The sequence below is a fragment of the Theobroma cacao genome, chromosome 1, assembly GCF_000208745.1.
Source record: "Theobroma cacao cultivar B97-61/B2 chromosome 1, Criollo_cocoa_genome_V2, whole genome shotgun sequence".
Lineage (NCBI taxonomy): Eukaryota > Viridiplantae > Streptophyta > Magnoliopsida > Malvales > Malvaceae > Theobroma > Theobroma cacao.
The window spans coordinates 10,097,970-10,112,825 of record NC_030850.1 but is presented as its reverse complement, the minus strand read 5'-3'; the positions used below and the strand labels follow the sequence as shown (position 1 = coordinate 10,112,825).

The 14,856-nt window shown below is 33.5% G+C and overlaps 1 protein-coding gene across 3 annotated transcripts; it reads left to right on the top strand.

Moving 5' to 3' along the window:
* On the top strand, positions 10,484–14,527 carry LOC18612195 (transcription factor PIF4). Of its 3 annotated transcripts, none has more exons than XM_007048847.2 (9): positions 10,484–10,623; positions 11,184–11,234; positions 11,366–12,242; positions 12,348–12,446; positions 12,548–12,613; positions 12,871–12,936; positions 13,014–13,322; positions 13,426–13,555; positions 14,045–14,527. In XM_007048847.2, the coding sequence occupies exons 2-9, from the start codon at positions 11,203–11,205 to the stop codon at positions 14,047–14,049; spliced, it is 1,584 nt and encodes a 527-aa protein (XP_007048909.1). In that variant the 5' UTR covers positions 10,484–10,623; positions 11,184–11,202; the 3' UTR covers positions 14,050–14,527. The 3 variants fall into 3 exon arrangements, with proteins under 3 accessions (XP_007048909.1, XP_017971808.1, XP_017971849.1); XM_018116319.1 differs by having other exon boundaries at positions 11,184–11,273; XM_018116360.1 differs by having other exon boundaries at positions 10,485–10,623; positions 11,184–11,273; positions 13,023–13,322.

The following is a 14,856-nucleotide window of genomic DNA, read 5'->3' as shown; positions in this document are numbered from 1 at the left end:
AGAAGCATATTAAACTTATATTTTGATACATAAGAATAATTCTGAACATTAACATTACATTTCCAATAAAATACTTGTAAACTAAATATTACAATGTTATTTTTTTGACATTTTAATTAATACTTTCGTAATATATTAAATGCTACAACGTTGTTTTTTCAGCAATTACATTTTTTATAATCACATTTCTTATTATATGAATACATTATAAGACATCAAACGAGACCTTAACTTGAGGAGGAGATAATGGCATTGGAGAGAGAGGTAATACCTCGGAGTAGAACTAATATTGGGAAAGAAAGCGGAAGAGATAACACTTATATTAGACATGCAATTGATGAGAGCAATAGATGGTAATTTTATAAGCAATTAGACAATCAAACTGTGGAACATTTTAATATTTTTTATTTTATAATAAAAAGAAGTGATTATATTAAGTGTAATTGACGTGGCTAATAAGGACTGATGACAAGGCCATCCTATAGTAAATTGGTAATTCAATACTGTCAAAGGGAGTCGAGGCACCAAGGTGTTCAAACATTGGAAGGAAAGTTAAATTAAACAGACTAGTCAACCCCATACGAAGGCAAAATTCTTTACGACAGATGTTGATTTCATATAGCCCCACAGTTCTGTCGGCTGGTATCGTACCTTTCTGTAACAAACAGCAAGACATTAAGAAATGAAAAGTTCATATAATTATCTTAATAAATATAAAAAATCAATTTTAATTACTTTCAAACTCAATTCATTTATTTATTAAATTTTATAAATTAATCTAAACGGACTTTTAATCGAATTTTTTTACACTGTGTGAACGGCTTTATATAAAGTTTTGAGTGGCTTGTGAAATTAATTTAAATAAATTATATATATATATATATATCTAGTTTTTGCATATTCATATTAGATATTGGTTTTTATTATGTGATTGGAAGGAATCATTATAAATTTTTTTAGGATTCCAACAATGATCACACACCTTTATTCTGCATCCAACTTTATTCAATTTTAAGAAATGAAAGTTTTGGATGAACAATAAATCAATTGTCATGCAAAGAGGAATGAAAAGGAAAAGATATATATATATAAAAAAAAAAAAGGAAGAGTAAAATCGAAAGTCCACGTGATGAAATGGACAACACATGAGGAATGGCCCATATCCATCTCATCTATCCACTTATCACTTCGGCCTCATCTCCAATTAATTTCCATCGATTCTTGTTCGGAAATTGGAGCTTATTTGTTGTATACAGAGGATTAAATATGAAAACTATCCAGTAATTAAAGAGATTTAGATGGATCATAATTGAATTGAGGAATGGGGTGAATTTAATCCAAAATAACTTATCCCATGCAATTCAAGATATAAAAATTATATCAAATTCCATACATGGTGAGATTTCTAGGTAAAAATTAAAGATTTCAAAGAGATTTTTTTCTTTATCATTAAGATAAATAAACATTAACATATTGAAATGGTAACTATTGACATTTTTAATAGAATATTAATAAAAACAAAACTTTTGTTGTCTTTATTGAATTGGATTACAAATATGTTATTGCCTGCTAAATTAATTAAACATTAGCCTAAAACTAGAATTGTTAAAATGTTCTTTGAGTTCCATTGGAACTTAGTTCAAGTAGTAATGATGATGTGGAATTCGGATAGAATGTTAGATCGCATCACGTGTTGCTGAAAAAGAAAAGTAGAAAAATAGTTCCTCGATTAGTTATATTCCATGCATCTCTTTTACATGCGCATTTCAATATATATATATGTTTTATATCCAACTTTTATTCTTTGGTGTTATTTATATTTACTTTTTAAAATGTTATTTACTCTTTTTTATATTAAAAATTACTTATCAAACGTTAGCTATATAAAAGTTAACATTTTAAGTCAAGTATAAATATTCAATTTAAATAAAATTAAAACAAAATACATTATGTAATTTGTTCTTTTGGTACTAGTGAGTTAAAAAGGAAGAACTCTATGGAAGAATGAAGAGAATCCCAGAAAAGGAAGCAAAGTGGCAACTAAATTCTTATTCCGTTTAAGAAGCAGTTACACATATTTATACAAGGCTTCAGCTAATTGCCAAGAGAGAAAACAAAATTAAGAGAAAGCTTATTACAACAGAATAAATACTTGCCTATTTACAAACTAAACACAGGTAGATTGATACACTTGTAACTACCATATTCAACACTCCCCCTCAAGATGAGAATGATGAGCATGAACGTTCAAAATACTCATCTTGCTAAGTAAGAATTGAAATTGTCCTGGCAAGAGTGATTTAGTTAACAAGTCTGCCAGCTGATGAGAAGTTTGTATATAGCTTGGTTTGATAAGTCCTGAAATCACATTTTTTCTTACAAAATGGCAATCAACTTTTATATGCTTTGTTCTCTCATGAAAAACAAGATTTCTGCATATACTTAAAGCAGATTGATTATAGTAGTATAATTTCATTGCTTTTGAATGAACAACTCCAAAATCTGTCAACAAGAACAACAACCAAATAATTTCATTGCACGTTACAGACATTGATCTATACTTTGCTTCAGTAGAGCTTTTAGCTACAACACTCTGTTTCTTTAACTTCCAACTAATCAAAGAGTTACCAACGAATATAGCATAACCAGTCACTGATTTTCTTGTAAGTAAACAATCAACTCAATCACTATCATAATAGGCCCTCAATTTAAGTTGTGAAGAAGCAGACATTAGAATTCCCTGACCAGGAGAACCTTTCAAGTATCTAAGAATTCTGAAAGCAGCCTGTAAGTGTACATTCCCTGGTTTATCCATAAACTTTGCTAGAACTTGTACCCCATATACAATATCTGGCTTAGTAAAGGTCAAATATATTAATTTACCAATGAGTTGCCTATACATAGTACCATCAGCCAACAAATCATCTTTATCAGCAGCAGCTATCTTATGATTATATTCCATTAGGGTTGAAGCTAGCTTAGAACCTAACAAACCATGCTCATTAATAAGATCCAGTGCATATTTTCTCTGACACAATAGAATTCCTTTAAAAGATCTAGCTATCTCAATACTTAAGAAATACTTAGGTGAACCAAGAACCTTCAACTTGAATTTTGACTTCAAATATGGTTTCACTTCAGTTTCAACTTGTGCTACAGATCTAGCTACTAAAATATTATCTACATATACAAGCAAAGCTACAAATTCACCAATATCATACTTCTTTGTAAACAAAGAATAATCAGCTTTCGATTGCACAAATCCATACTGAATTAAAGTCTTTGTAAATTTGGTATTCCATTGTCTTGATGCTTGTTTAAGACCATATAATGATTTTTGGAGTTTACAAACAAATTTAGTTCCTGGTGGACACCCCCCCTGAATGACAAATCCCTGAGGCAGCTCCATATACACATTCTCAACAAGATCACCATTAAAAAAGGCATTATTGATATCCAATTGGGATAAAATCCAATTATGAATAGCAGCTAATGCAAGAAAAGCCTTTATGGTTGTTTGCTTAGCAACAGGGCTAAAAATGTCTTGATAATCAAACCTTCCCCTTTGGTTGTAGACTTTGGCTACCAACCTTGTCTTGAATTTGTCTATATTGCCGTCAGCAAGGAATTTTGTTTTGTACACCCACTTGCAACTAATGACTGGAAAATCAGAAGGAACAGCAACCACTTCCCAAGTTTTGTTCTCAACTAAAGCATTCAATTCATCTTGCATAGCATTTCTCCACTGAACATGATGTATAACTTGGGCATATGTAGTAGGCTCAAAAACAGAAGACAAGCTGGCAGTGAAAGCCTTGTCTGAAGGAGAAAGCTGACTAGTGGACAAGTAATTATTAATAGGATATGTTGTAACATTAAACGTCAATGAGGGTAAATCACAATGATAAAACTCTAGGTATTTAGGTAATGATCTAATGCGATTGCTTTTCCTAGGAATGAAAAAAGTTTTTGTTTATGATGGAATAGAATTTGGCTAAACATCAAATAGAGAAGAAGAATCTGAAGGAATAGGAGAAGAAAAATCTGATGGTGAAGTAATATTTGAAGGTGAAACAAGAAAATTTGGTTGAGCATTAGAATGAATAGATGTAGAAGGAAAAATTGAATCATCAAAAATATATGATGAAGGCAAAGGAGTAGAGGATGATGGACCCTTGTTACCTGAATGTTTGAAAGGAAAAATAGACTCATGAAACACAACATTCTTGGAAATTAAACACTCATGAGTTTCTAGATCATATAGCTTGTAACCTTTGACACCAAATGAATAACCAATGAAGATGCATGGTTTAGCTCTAGGATCGAATTTAGTTCTATTTCTTTGTAGAGTACTAGTAAAACATAAAGAACTAAAAACCTTGAAATGAGAATATGATGGAGATTTGTGATATAACATTTCAAAAGGAGTTTTGTTGTGAAGTAGTGGAGAAGGGATACGATTGATAATATGTGTGGCTGTAAGAACAGAGTCCCTCCAAAATTTAATAAGAAGAGAAGCTTGAAAAAGAAGAACCCTAGCAACATTCAATAAATGTTGATGTTTCATTTCAACAATGCCATTTTGCTGTCGAGTTTCCACACAAGACATATGATGCACACTTCCAATTTTTGGATAAAATTTCACTAATCCAAACTCTGGTGCATTATCTGTTCTTAAAACTTGGACTGGTGTATGGAATTGAGTGTTTATCATTAGACAAAATGTAGGGATTATGATACTAACATCAGACTTGACTCTTAATAAGTACAACCAAGTAAATCGAGAATAGTCATCAATAATTGTTAAAACGTAGTGATGTCCTGACAAAGATGGTGTACGATAAGGCCCCAATATATCTGCATGAATTAGTTCAAAGGGTTTTGTAGTAGACTGAGCATGCAAAAGAAAGGGCAATTTGTGTTGCTTAGCTAAAGGACAAATATTGCATTGAAAATCATATTTACATATCACATTTGAGCAGCACTTATGAATCTGTTTTATTCTCTATGGTGACATATGACCTAATCTATAGTGCCACATATCAAAATCTTGACTCAAAGAACTACAAACAAACTTCGAACAATCACCATGTACCAAACCTGACTTTATAGACTCTGTATTAGCAAACTAAACATTATGAATCCTAGATTTAGAAGAAACAGAAACAGAACCATTATGAACAGAAATCAATTTCAGGAACTATGCATTCAACTGTCTTTGTATGATATAAAGTCCAGCAATGACTCTAGCATGCCCAATCTGTCACGACCCGATACTCCCCTCGAGCCTGTGACAATCGCAGCGGTGTCCCGATCGACACTCATTACCAGAAATGTTAACTGAAACCCCGCAAAGCTTTAATATCAGTTTCTCATTTCTCTTGTGAGTAACCGTTGCCAAATATCATGTTCTAAAAGATTTTAAGCTATTTCTAATTTAAATCAATAAAAAAATAATTTTTGTCTCACAGGGGCATTTTGGTCATTTTTTCTCAAAAATTTCGAAACCAGCTTTAAATGTAGTATGCGGGTATAAAACACATAATTCATAATCAAAAATAAGTTTAAACATCTAAAACCTTCATTTAAAATGAAATTATGACTATTTGAATATAATAAAAATATTCAATAAAATATTCTATTTTCTTATAAAATAATATTTATAGAGTTACCGATAAATAATTTTTGTAGCGTAAAAGCTAAATAAATTCATACATATTGTAATACAGATAACTAAAGTATCAAATTTAATTTATAGTGACACGTGGGCCCACGAACGACCAAAAGTATCAAAAATGGTAAACATACAGTTTTTGAGGATGCAAGTCCAATTGTAGCCCTCAACAAAGTGAGCTAGCTACCGACTATCCTGAGCTTGAAATGGGTGGAAAGAAGGGTGGTGAGATTATATAATCCTAGTGAGTGAACAAATACCGTCTAAAATATTTAAAGCTGAGTAAATGGAAACAGATAAAATAGATTACCATAAAAATGGTTCTCAGCATTTCAAACTCATTTTAATAAGATAAAATAGATTCATTTCTCCAAAATAAACAATGAGGCTTATGATTTCCTGAAAAGTTTGGCTCGTGTCAAAATCATTATCATACTCAATTATTAGGGATACCTTGGCCGAGGGCTATCCCAACAGAGTCTGCCAAGGCTGTTAAAAGTCATGTATATATAAATCATGTTTTTATTTTGAAAACATAGTCGTTCCTTGGCGTTGGCTGAGTTCATCCTTACATGGTGGTTTAGCGTGAAGTGAACTCTAAAGTGTTAACCTCAGAAGTTATCCATCCGCGTCTCTCATACTGAGGTAAGAATATAATAGGGTTACCGTGCCCCTCTAATAGGCTGGTCCACGAAACCCGTCCACTGCAGCGATTAATTTATAACCCACTAATTCAATAAAATTCAACAGCATGACATGGCAATTATTTTATTTTACAGCCTCTCAAAGCAAATCAACAGTTCATACTTTTTCAGCACATTTATCAAATCAACCATTCATGCCAATATTATCATAAGCCATTCAATTCAAACCATGATTTATAACACAGCAATTAGTCTCCAATTACTCCATTTTCAAAACCATCATTCAATGTCAAAACAATTTTATAAAATCATTTTATTTAAACACATTTTGTTTATAAAACCTAAAAATTAACCATTTAACTCATTTTCCATGAAATCACAAAATCGGATAAAAATCACTTTAGATAATTAAGATGATAGTAAGGTTACTCACTATTTCGGGAGTCGAATTTTGAGTACTCCGATTCTTGATCCTCGGATACTATCTCTTTACTTTTGCCAGAATGCTCACCACCTAGACATAATGCACAATAAGCCATTTACTACATTTGTGCTAAATTGTTATAAAACCAATTCAGGCTCTATACTAATGCATGAAATGGGATGTAAATTATTCGGATTATTGTCCAAATACGGTGTTCTACACAAATTCAATTGTGTACCTAAATAAAATGGTATTGACCTAATTCGATCTAGCATCCGATTAATTGGCCAATACGTCCAATTCAACTCCAAATAATTCCATTTCTCTCCCAATACTTCAAATCACCAAACACAAGTCAAATAACATAAAATTTGGCAAAACCATCCTCACATTTCTTCTTGAGAATTTCAGCCATGGTGAATGCATTAACACTATGATTTTTCCTACTTGATTCTCACACCATAAATCACTAATTCCTAACCAAATCACTTGAAATAAAATCAAAATCATCATCAATATTCCACATGGAGAATTCGGCCAATGATGGGTGATGGGAGGAAGTAAATTTTTCTTGTTGGCTTTTCATACTACACATCACTAACTAACTAAAAACACTAAAATACATTGAAATCTAACCAAATCAAGCACCAAAACCTCCCTCTAAGTGTTCGGCCAGCATGGGATTCATCATGAAATCATGTGATTCAACCATGAAAAATAAGAAAAAATGCTTAAGAAAGAGAGATCTCAAGCTTAATTGAAAAATCTTATCTTTTTTTTCACTTGTTTCCTTGAATTTTCACACTTTTCCCTTGAATTTTTCCACCTAGGGTTTTGTTCTTCCTTTTCTTCCTTTGTTCTTGCTTTGGCCAGCCATAAGAATGAGAAATAGGCTGGTTTTGTGCTAATTTATGAGGAAAATAATAAAGAAATAAAAACTTGACACTTGTCACCTTACCATTGGGCCATTTTTAAATTCTTAACTATTAAGCTTTCTTTCTCCACCACATAAAATCCTTCAATTATCCATAATAATATTGGATAAAATCCATGTGCTGGACAAGTGTTGGGTGGTGTAAAATTACAATTTTACCCCTGGGTGGTAAAATGACTATTTTGCCCTTATACTCGAAAAAATACCGAAATTAAAATTTTTTACTTCTCAAACTCAAATTATGTTCTAAATAGTCAATCTTGATCAAAAACTTCTTCCAACATTCCAATTTTAACCTTGGGTGGCAAAATGACCATTTTACCCTTGGGTCATGAAAATTCCAATTTGACTCCAAATCGGTCTTTGAACTCCGAATCACCATTTTAAATTATTCTAGGATTTTAAAATTCTCAATTTCATCTTAAAATCTCTATTTGGACTAGTTTGAGACTTAATTCAACTTAATTGTACCATTTGGTACATTACCGTCCTTTAACGATTTTTGAGGTACCCAAGTAAGCAAACATACATTCTTATGTAGGAATGGCATAATAAACATATTGTAGAGTCGAGCTTGACACAATCACTGTCCATATAAGAAGATCCTGAATGAGACAATGATTGTCAGCAAAAAAAAAGCATTTGGTTTTATCTTTAGTAAATTTACTAACTGAAACTAAATTGAATCTGAATGAAGGAACCAGAAAAACACTTTCTGGTGTTAAGTTATGAGAAAGTTTAACTGATCCTAAATGTGTCACAACAGTTTTAGCTTTATTTGGTAGTTCAACAAACATATTATGAACAGGTCTAGAAAAATTGATATGATGTAAAGAACATGCAATGTGATCTGCAGCCCCAGTGTCTAAAATCCAGGTGTTACGATTCAATGCAGGCAATATATGTACAGTAGAATTTACTAAAGGATTAGGTGATGAAATTATACCTGTCAATGTAGAGTTTACAAGAGAAGGCTTATCTGAATGATTTTCCTTAGCACTTACTGTATCATTTTGTTCAGAGATCAATGTCATAAGCTTTTGAATCTGTGCTTTAGTTAAGGACAATTGTGAAATCGAATTGATAGCTATTTCATCATATTCATCTTTCTCAAACCAGTAACAACACTATTAACTGATGGACTTCCCTTCCTTATATTCCCTTTTGACTTTGTGAACTTAAAGTTCTCTGGGAATCTTATAATGCAATAGCATTTTTCTTTTGAATGTCCTTTCTTACCACAATGTGAGCATACCATATTAGTATTTTTCCTTTTTCCCTCCATTACAACAGTTGCCATAATTGAGTTTTCAACAGGGGATTGTAAAATCAAATATCTATGTTACTCTTCCCTGATCACTAAACTATAAGCTTGGTCAATACTAGGGAATGGTTTAAGCATCAAAATAGGTGATCTTAGACCTGAGAATGAGTCATTTAAACCATTCAAGAAATGAAATACCGCATCTTTATTCTGTTGATCTGCATACTTTTGATAGCAATTATTTTTGCAACCCCCTAAATCACATTGAGGCAAAAGCTTGAAGTTCTTTAACTCTTGCCAAACTGAATTCAGTTCCGTAACATAAGCATTCACTGAGCTTGTTCCTTGCAAGATATTTCTTAATTGAAATTGAAGGTTACAGATTCTGGTCTCGTCTGGCTGAGAAAACCTATTCTTCAATGTCTCCCAAATTTCTTTAATTGAGTCCATGTAAAGGACATTTGATACAATCTCAAGTGTCAATGACTCAAGCAACCAGGTAACTATTAAACTGTTGCATCTGGACCAATCTTCAAACAATGAATCTACCTCACTTGGTTCTTTGATCGTTCCATCAATAAATCCCCTCTTATTACGAATTGAGAGTGCAAGCAAGAAAGCTCGACTCCATGACATGTAATTGGCAACAGTAAGTTTAGGGTTTATTACTACTGATCCATGAAGATCAGAGTGATGGATGTAATATGGTGAGAGCGGATTTTCTACAAATGAAATATGAGATTTTGCAAATGAATCTGTCATTCTAAGGTTTGATTGAAAAAGAAAAAAACTAGTAGATGAATTAAAAATTGTGAGATAAAATGAAAGAACAGTAGATGAGCTAATCAAGAAGTTGAAGTATTCGATGATGTGAACCTCGATTCTAGCTTCGATCTGGCTCTGATACCATGTTTGTTTTGTACCAATAAGCTAGAAAGGAAGAACTTTATTGAAGAATGAAGAAAATTTCAAAAAAAGGAAGCAAACTGACAACTGAATTCTTATTCTGTTTAAGAAGCAGTTATACGTATTTATATAAGGTTTCAGCTAACTGTCAAGAAAGAAAAAAAATTAAAAGAAACCTTATGACAACAGAATAAATGCTTGCCTATTTACAAACTAAACACATGTGGATTGACACACGTGTAACTACCATATTCAACATAATTTAAGTTAATTTTTTTATTAAAAATTTATCAAATTAATTTTATTTTCGAAATTCATTATCACTAAACTCCATACGTGGCAGTTGGTGTGTTTCTTCCTGAAAACATCGTCCTTCCATCATTAGCCAATCAAAAACATTTCTTCATTTTCCTACGTGGCATTTCATCTGTGCCCTATCGGATCACGCACTCTACGGGCGTCAAGTTATAGATTTTGATTTTCCTACGAACTTTTCCGCACTAATCTGATCTGGCCCCACTGAAAAACCCAACCCCCTTGATCAGAGCCACGTGGATATTAATCCTGCCCTACTGTAACAAAATAATTGCATGGTGTTACAGCAGAATCTTTTCCCCTCTGAACTCTCTGTCCTTTCACTGTCTATTTCTACCCTTTCTCTTTCTATCTGAATTTTCTCGTTCATTTCCCAAACGAACTCAAACAGCCTCTGCTTTTCTCAGGAATCAGCCCTTTTTTTACCTTTGCTTACTGCTTTTGATTTCATCTCATTTCTGGGTTTGTTCTTTCTTTTCTTGAAGTTTCCTACTTTCTTTCCATTGCTGCTCAATTCTTTTTGCTTGTTAGCTTTTGCTCAAACTGCAAAAAAAAAAAAAAAAGAGAGAGGAATTATAGTTTTGTTTTTGGCTTCTGAGTTTTCTGCAGTTGTTTTCTTTTTTTGCCTAGTTTTTTAACATGGGTTTCTATATAAAGATATGTTCTTTTCTTTTTATATAATAATTGAAGCTCTTTTTCCTTCTCTTCTACTATAACTTTAAGTTGCCCCCCTGAGGAAAAGCATTGCCAACTACATTATGAATTAAATAGAATCTTAGTTGTTAGCTTGGTTAGAGTTTCACTAAAGCTTCATTCCTCTGTTTTTACTATTTTAGGACATGGAATAGAATGTTTCCATATAGTATACAAAATAATCAATTCAATATTGTTTTTTCTTTTTTATTTTTTTTCCATAGTCTATTACTACTTTATTTATTAACTAATAATTTATTTGTTGTCAGCTGGGAATTCATCTGCAGTTAAGTAAAATCTGAGCCTTTTTTTTTTTTATGGGCTTGCAGGGTATCTGTCAGCTTAGCCATGAACCACTGTATTCCTGATTGGAATTTTGAGTATGATCTCCCTATCCCCAATCACAAAAAACTCTTGGGGTCTGCATGAACACTTACTCTTAGTTTTTATTGAATATTTTGGGGTCTGTTGAAATTGTCTAATTTTTTTTATGCTTGGCCACATTTTGCAGCCAAGACAATGAGCTAGTAGAGCTATTATGGCAAAATGGACAGGTAGTTTTGCACAGCCAAACTCAAAGAAAACATGTGCAAGGACAAAAAAGAGAACAACCAACATTAAGAGGGGGTGCTACTTGCTTAACATATGGAAATTCAAGTCATCTAATTAATGATGATGAAACAACCTCATGGATCCAATACCCTCTTGAAGATTCCTTTGAAAAAGAGTTCTGTTCCAACTTTTTCTCTGAACTTCCATCATCTGATCCATTGGAAACTGATGATAGTAAGCCTAACAGACAGTTGGACCAGCATCAACCACAGTTTGTCAAGTCTAGTTCTGCCTCCCCTGCTCTCCATAATATGACTGTAAATTCCCAGCAACTTAATGTCAGTTCTGCAGTGCCAGAATTTCGTGGAAACCCGATGCCTCCTCCGAAATTTCAGTTTGATTCAGCCCAACTGAATAAAAGTTCAGAAGGTTTAAGCAAGGTTTGTAATTTTTCGCCCGGAGCAGAACATACAGGGGTGAATAGTAGTGGTGGCAATTTGATACAAAGAGAAGTTAAAGAGTGTTCGGGAATGACAGTTGGATCAAGCTACTGTGGCAGCAATCAAGTTAGAAACGATATTGACTTTAGCCGAGGATCAAGCAATGGTTTTGGAACTACAACTACTGGTTTATCTGCAGGGACTTCGAAAGATGATGCTCCAAAAGCAATTGTTCAAAATGAAACGGGAAAAACTGAGACTATTGAACCCACTGTTACTTCTTCTTCAGGTGGATCTGGAAGTAGTCTTGATAGAACATGCAAGCAATCAACTGGAGTCATCAGTAGCCATAAAAGGAAGCGCAGAGATGGGGAGGACTATGAGTGCCAAAGTGAGGTGAAACTTGCTTTCGCCATCTTCTACTTTTTTTTTTTTATTATTTTCCTTTTACTTTGAGATATTATTTAAGGTATATGAGCATGAATTGTCTATCTTGATCAGACTGCTGAACTTCAATCAGCTGCTGGAAATAAGCCAACGCAACGATCTGGGTCTTCTCGCCGGAGTCGAGCTGCTGAAGTGCATAATCTATCGGAGAGGGTGGGAATGGCATATACTCTAATAATTTTGAACTCTTTTACGTTTTGTGTTTACTTGCTCGTATCTGTTTGCTCATAAAATTGCTTGTAATATTTATGCAGAGACGGAGGGATAGGATCAATGAGAAGATGCGGGCGTTGCAAGAGCTCATACCTCACTGCAACAAGGTCATATACTGCGTCTAGGATATAGTTCTGTAAACTGTTTTTATTTTTTATCTTTTAAATATTAGTTTATTTATTGAGCTTTTTTTCTTCCCTCTACCTGAATTTTCATTGTTCCTGGAAGAGATACACATAATTTCATGCATTTAAACATAAAAAAGAACTAAAATGAGGATGCAATGAACTGATCAGAGTGAAGCAATGGTATATAACAGAATATATGACCTTTCAAGCTAATTGAATTAGTTTTAATGCTGCAGACCGACAAAGCATCTATGCTAGATGAGGCAATTGAATATATGAAGTCGCTTCAGTTACAGCTTCAGGTATGGATACTGTAGGATTATCACTTGAGTTGATCTTTCCATTTACTATCACCCGTGCCACTGACAATCTTATCTAGGTGTTTCAGGTAATGTGGATGGGAAGTGGGATGGCGCCAATGATGTTTCCAGGAATCCAACATTACATGTCCCGCATGGGAATAGGAATGGGTCCACCTCCATTGCCTTCCATTCACAATCCTTTGCATCTGTCTAGGGTGCCTGTAGTTGATCAGTCCATGTCTATGGCTCCTTCACAAAACCAAGCTGCAACCTGCCAAACCCAACAGTTGAATCAAGTTAATTACCAACATCCTATGCAAAATCCCACCTTTTCAGAGCAATATGCACGGTTTTTGGGCTTTCATCATATGCAAACTGCCTCTCAGGTATGCGCTGCATTGTTTTACATTCCCAACAGGAAAGTTTCTTTTCATGAATCTCATTTCATTGAAAAAATCACCTTAAAAGCATCCTGTTTTTCTCATGCAGCCAATGAATATGTTTGGATATGGTCCACAAACTACAGGGCAAAGTCCAGTGGTATCAGCCCCTAGCGGTAGTGGACCTTTCACCGGAGGAGCAGCTACAACCAATAACACTTCTCCTAGTGGCAAGATGGGTAAGTGTCTCAATTAGCCCTCCTTTAACATTTAGTAAATATGGATCGGATAGCTACCTGGGTTAGAGAAAAATCCTGAGGAATGAATTTTAAGAGAAATGTGGGAATAATTGTTCATGTTTGATGGTATCGTACGTCTTCCCATGTGGCATTTATGTCCTTGAGCTAACGTCAACTTCATCTGCTGCCATATCTAAGTCCCCAAATATTGAATGGTCGATTAAGAACCTTGTCTCGGGCCCAAAATATTGGGGCTTGGCCACACCGTTCTCTTTTATGTCTTTGTGCATGCACCACTTGGAAACATGTTTAAGTAAACACCCAATAAGAGAAAGACTTGTTTTTTTTTTCGAAGATTCAATAAGAGAAAGACTTGGAATGGTTCTTTTCCTGTCATCCACTAATTTCTTTTTCAAAACAATTAATCCCCCCACCAATAGATATATATATATAGCATTATTTTAATTTTCTCTCATTTGATGTTGATAGGTTAATTCATGAAGAGAAGGCAAGGGGGTCCATAACAACTTGATAGAAGCTGATACTGCTTACTATGCACAGCCCTTTCTTTCACAAACGGTTTCTATGCTTAAGGGTCCAGCGTCCATCATCAATACTAGAGGATATTAAGAGTCACATCTCCTATGCATATATCAGTTATAATCACTCGACCAGGCTTTGAATTAATTTGTTGTATGACCATTTCATTGAATGGTCATGAGACTTGATTTCGAGATGGAAAACAAACGCCAGTTGTGCTGCTACTTGCTGGGATTCTGGCAAATAAGACAGCTACCGCCGTTTCCTGATGTATTTATAGATAAATCCATATTCTTATTTGCTCGCTGTTTAGATGACGATGATGTAGCAAATCTTATATAAATTAACATGTTTCTGTGTTTTAAATTATAGCTGTTTGATTGTACGAAGGAATAAGCTCGATCTTGTAATGTTAATGTCTTTTTCGAAGAACTTTCGATCATACTTAAATAATCTTCTCTGTGTATACGAAACAAACCAAATAAATAATTAAGAAATCAACAAAAACTAAAATTAAACTCAAACAAAAAGAGATTCGAAGCTCCACTTTCAAGTTTACATAAAATAAAAGTAAACGCACGCATAACGTATAAATAAAATATTTTTTAGATAAGGTCTCAACGGTAATGTTAACCCTTTTTTATTTTTATAGAAATGTTAAAACATAGGTATCAAGTCATAAAAAAAATAACATATAAATATTAATCCCATGATAAATATATGTATTCCCTGTTTAAAGACTTCAATTCCAATTCCCTTTT

Excerpts from the sequence above, each read along its gene's own strand:
- LOC18612195 (XM_018116319.1), top strand. The coding sequence starts at position 11,203 with ATGAACCACTGTATTCCTGATTGGAATTTTGAGTATGATCTCCCTATC. Across the intron at positions 11,274-11,365 it reads AATCACAAAAAACTCTTGGG|CCAAGACAATGAGCTAGTAG; the intron begins GTCTGCATGAAC and ends CACATTTTGCAG. Across the intron at positions 12,243-12,347 it reads ACTATGAGTGCCAAAGTGAG|ACTGCTGAACTTCAATCAGC; the intron begins GTGAAACTTGCT and ends TATCTTGATCAG.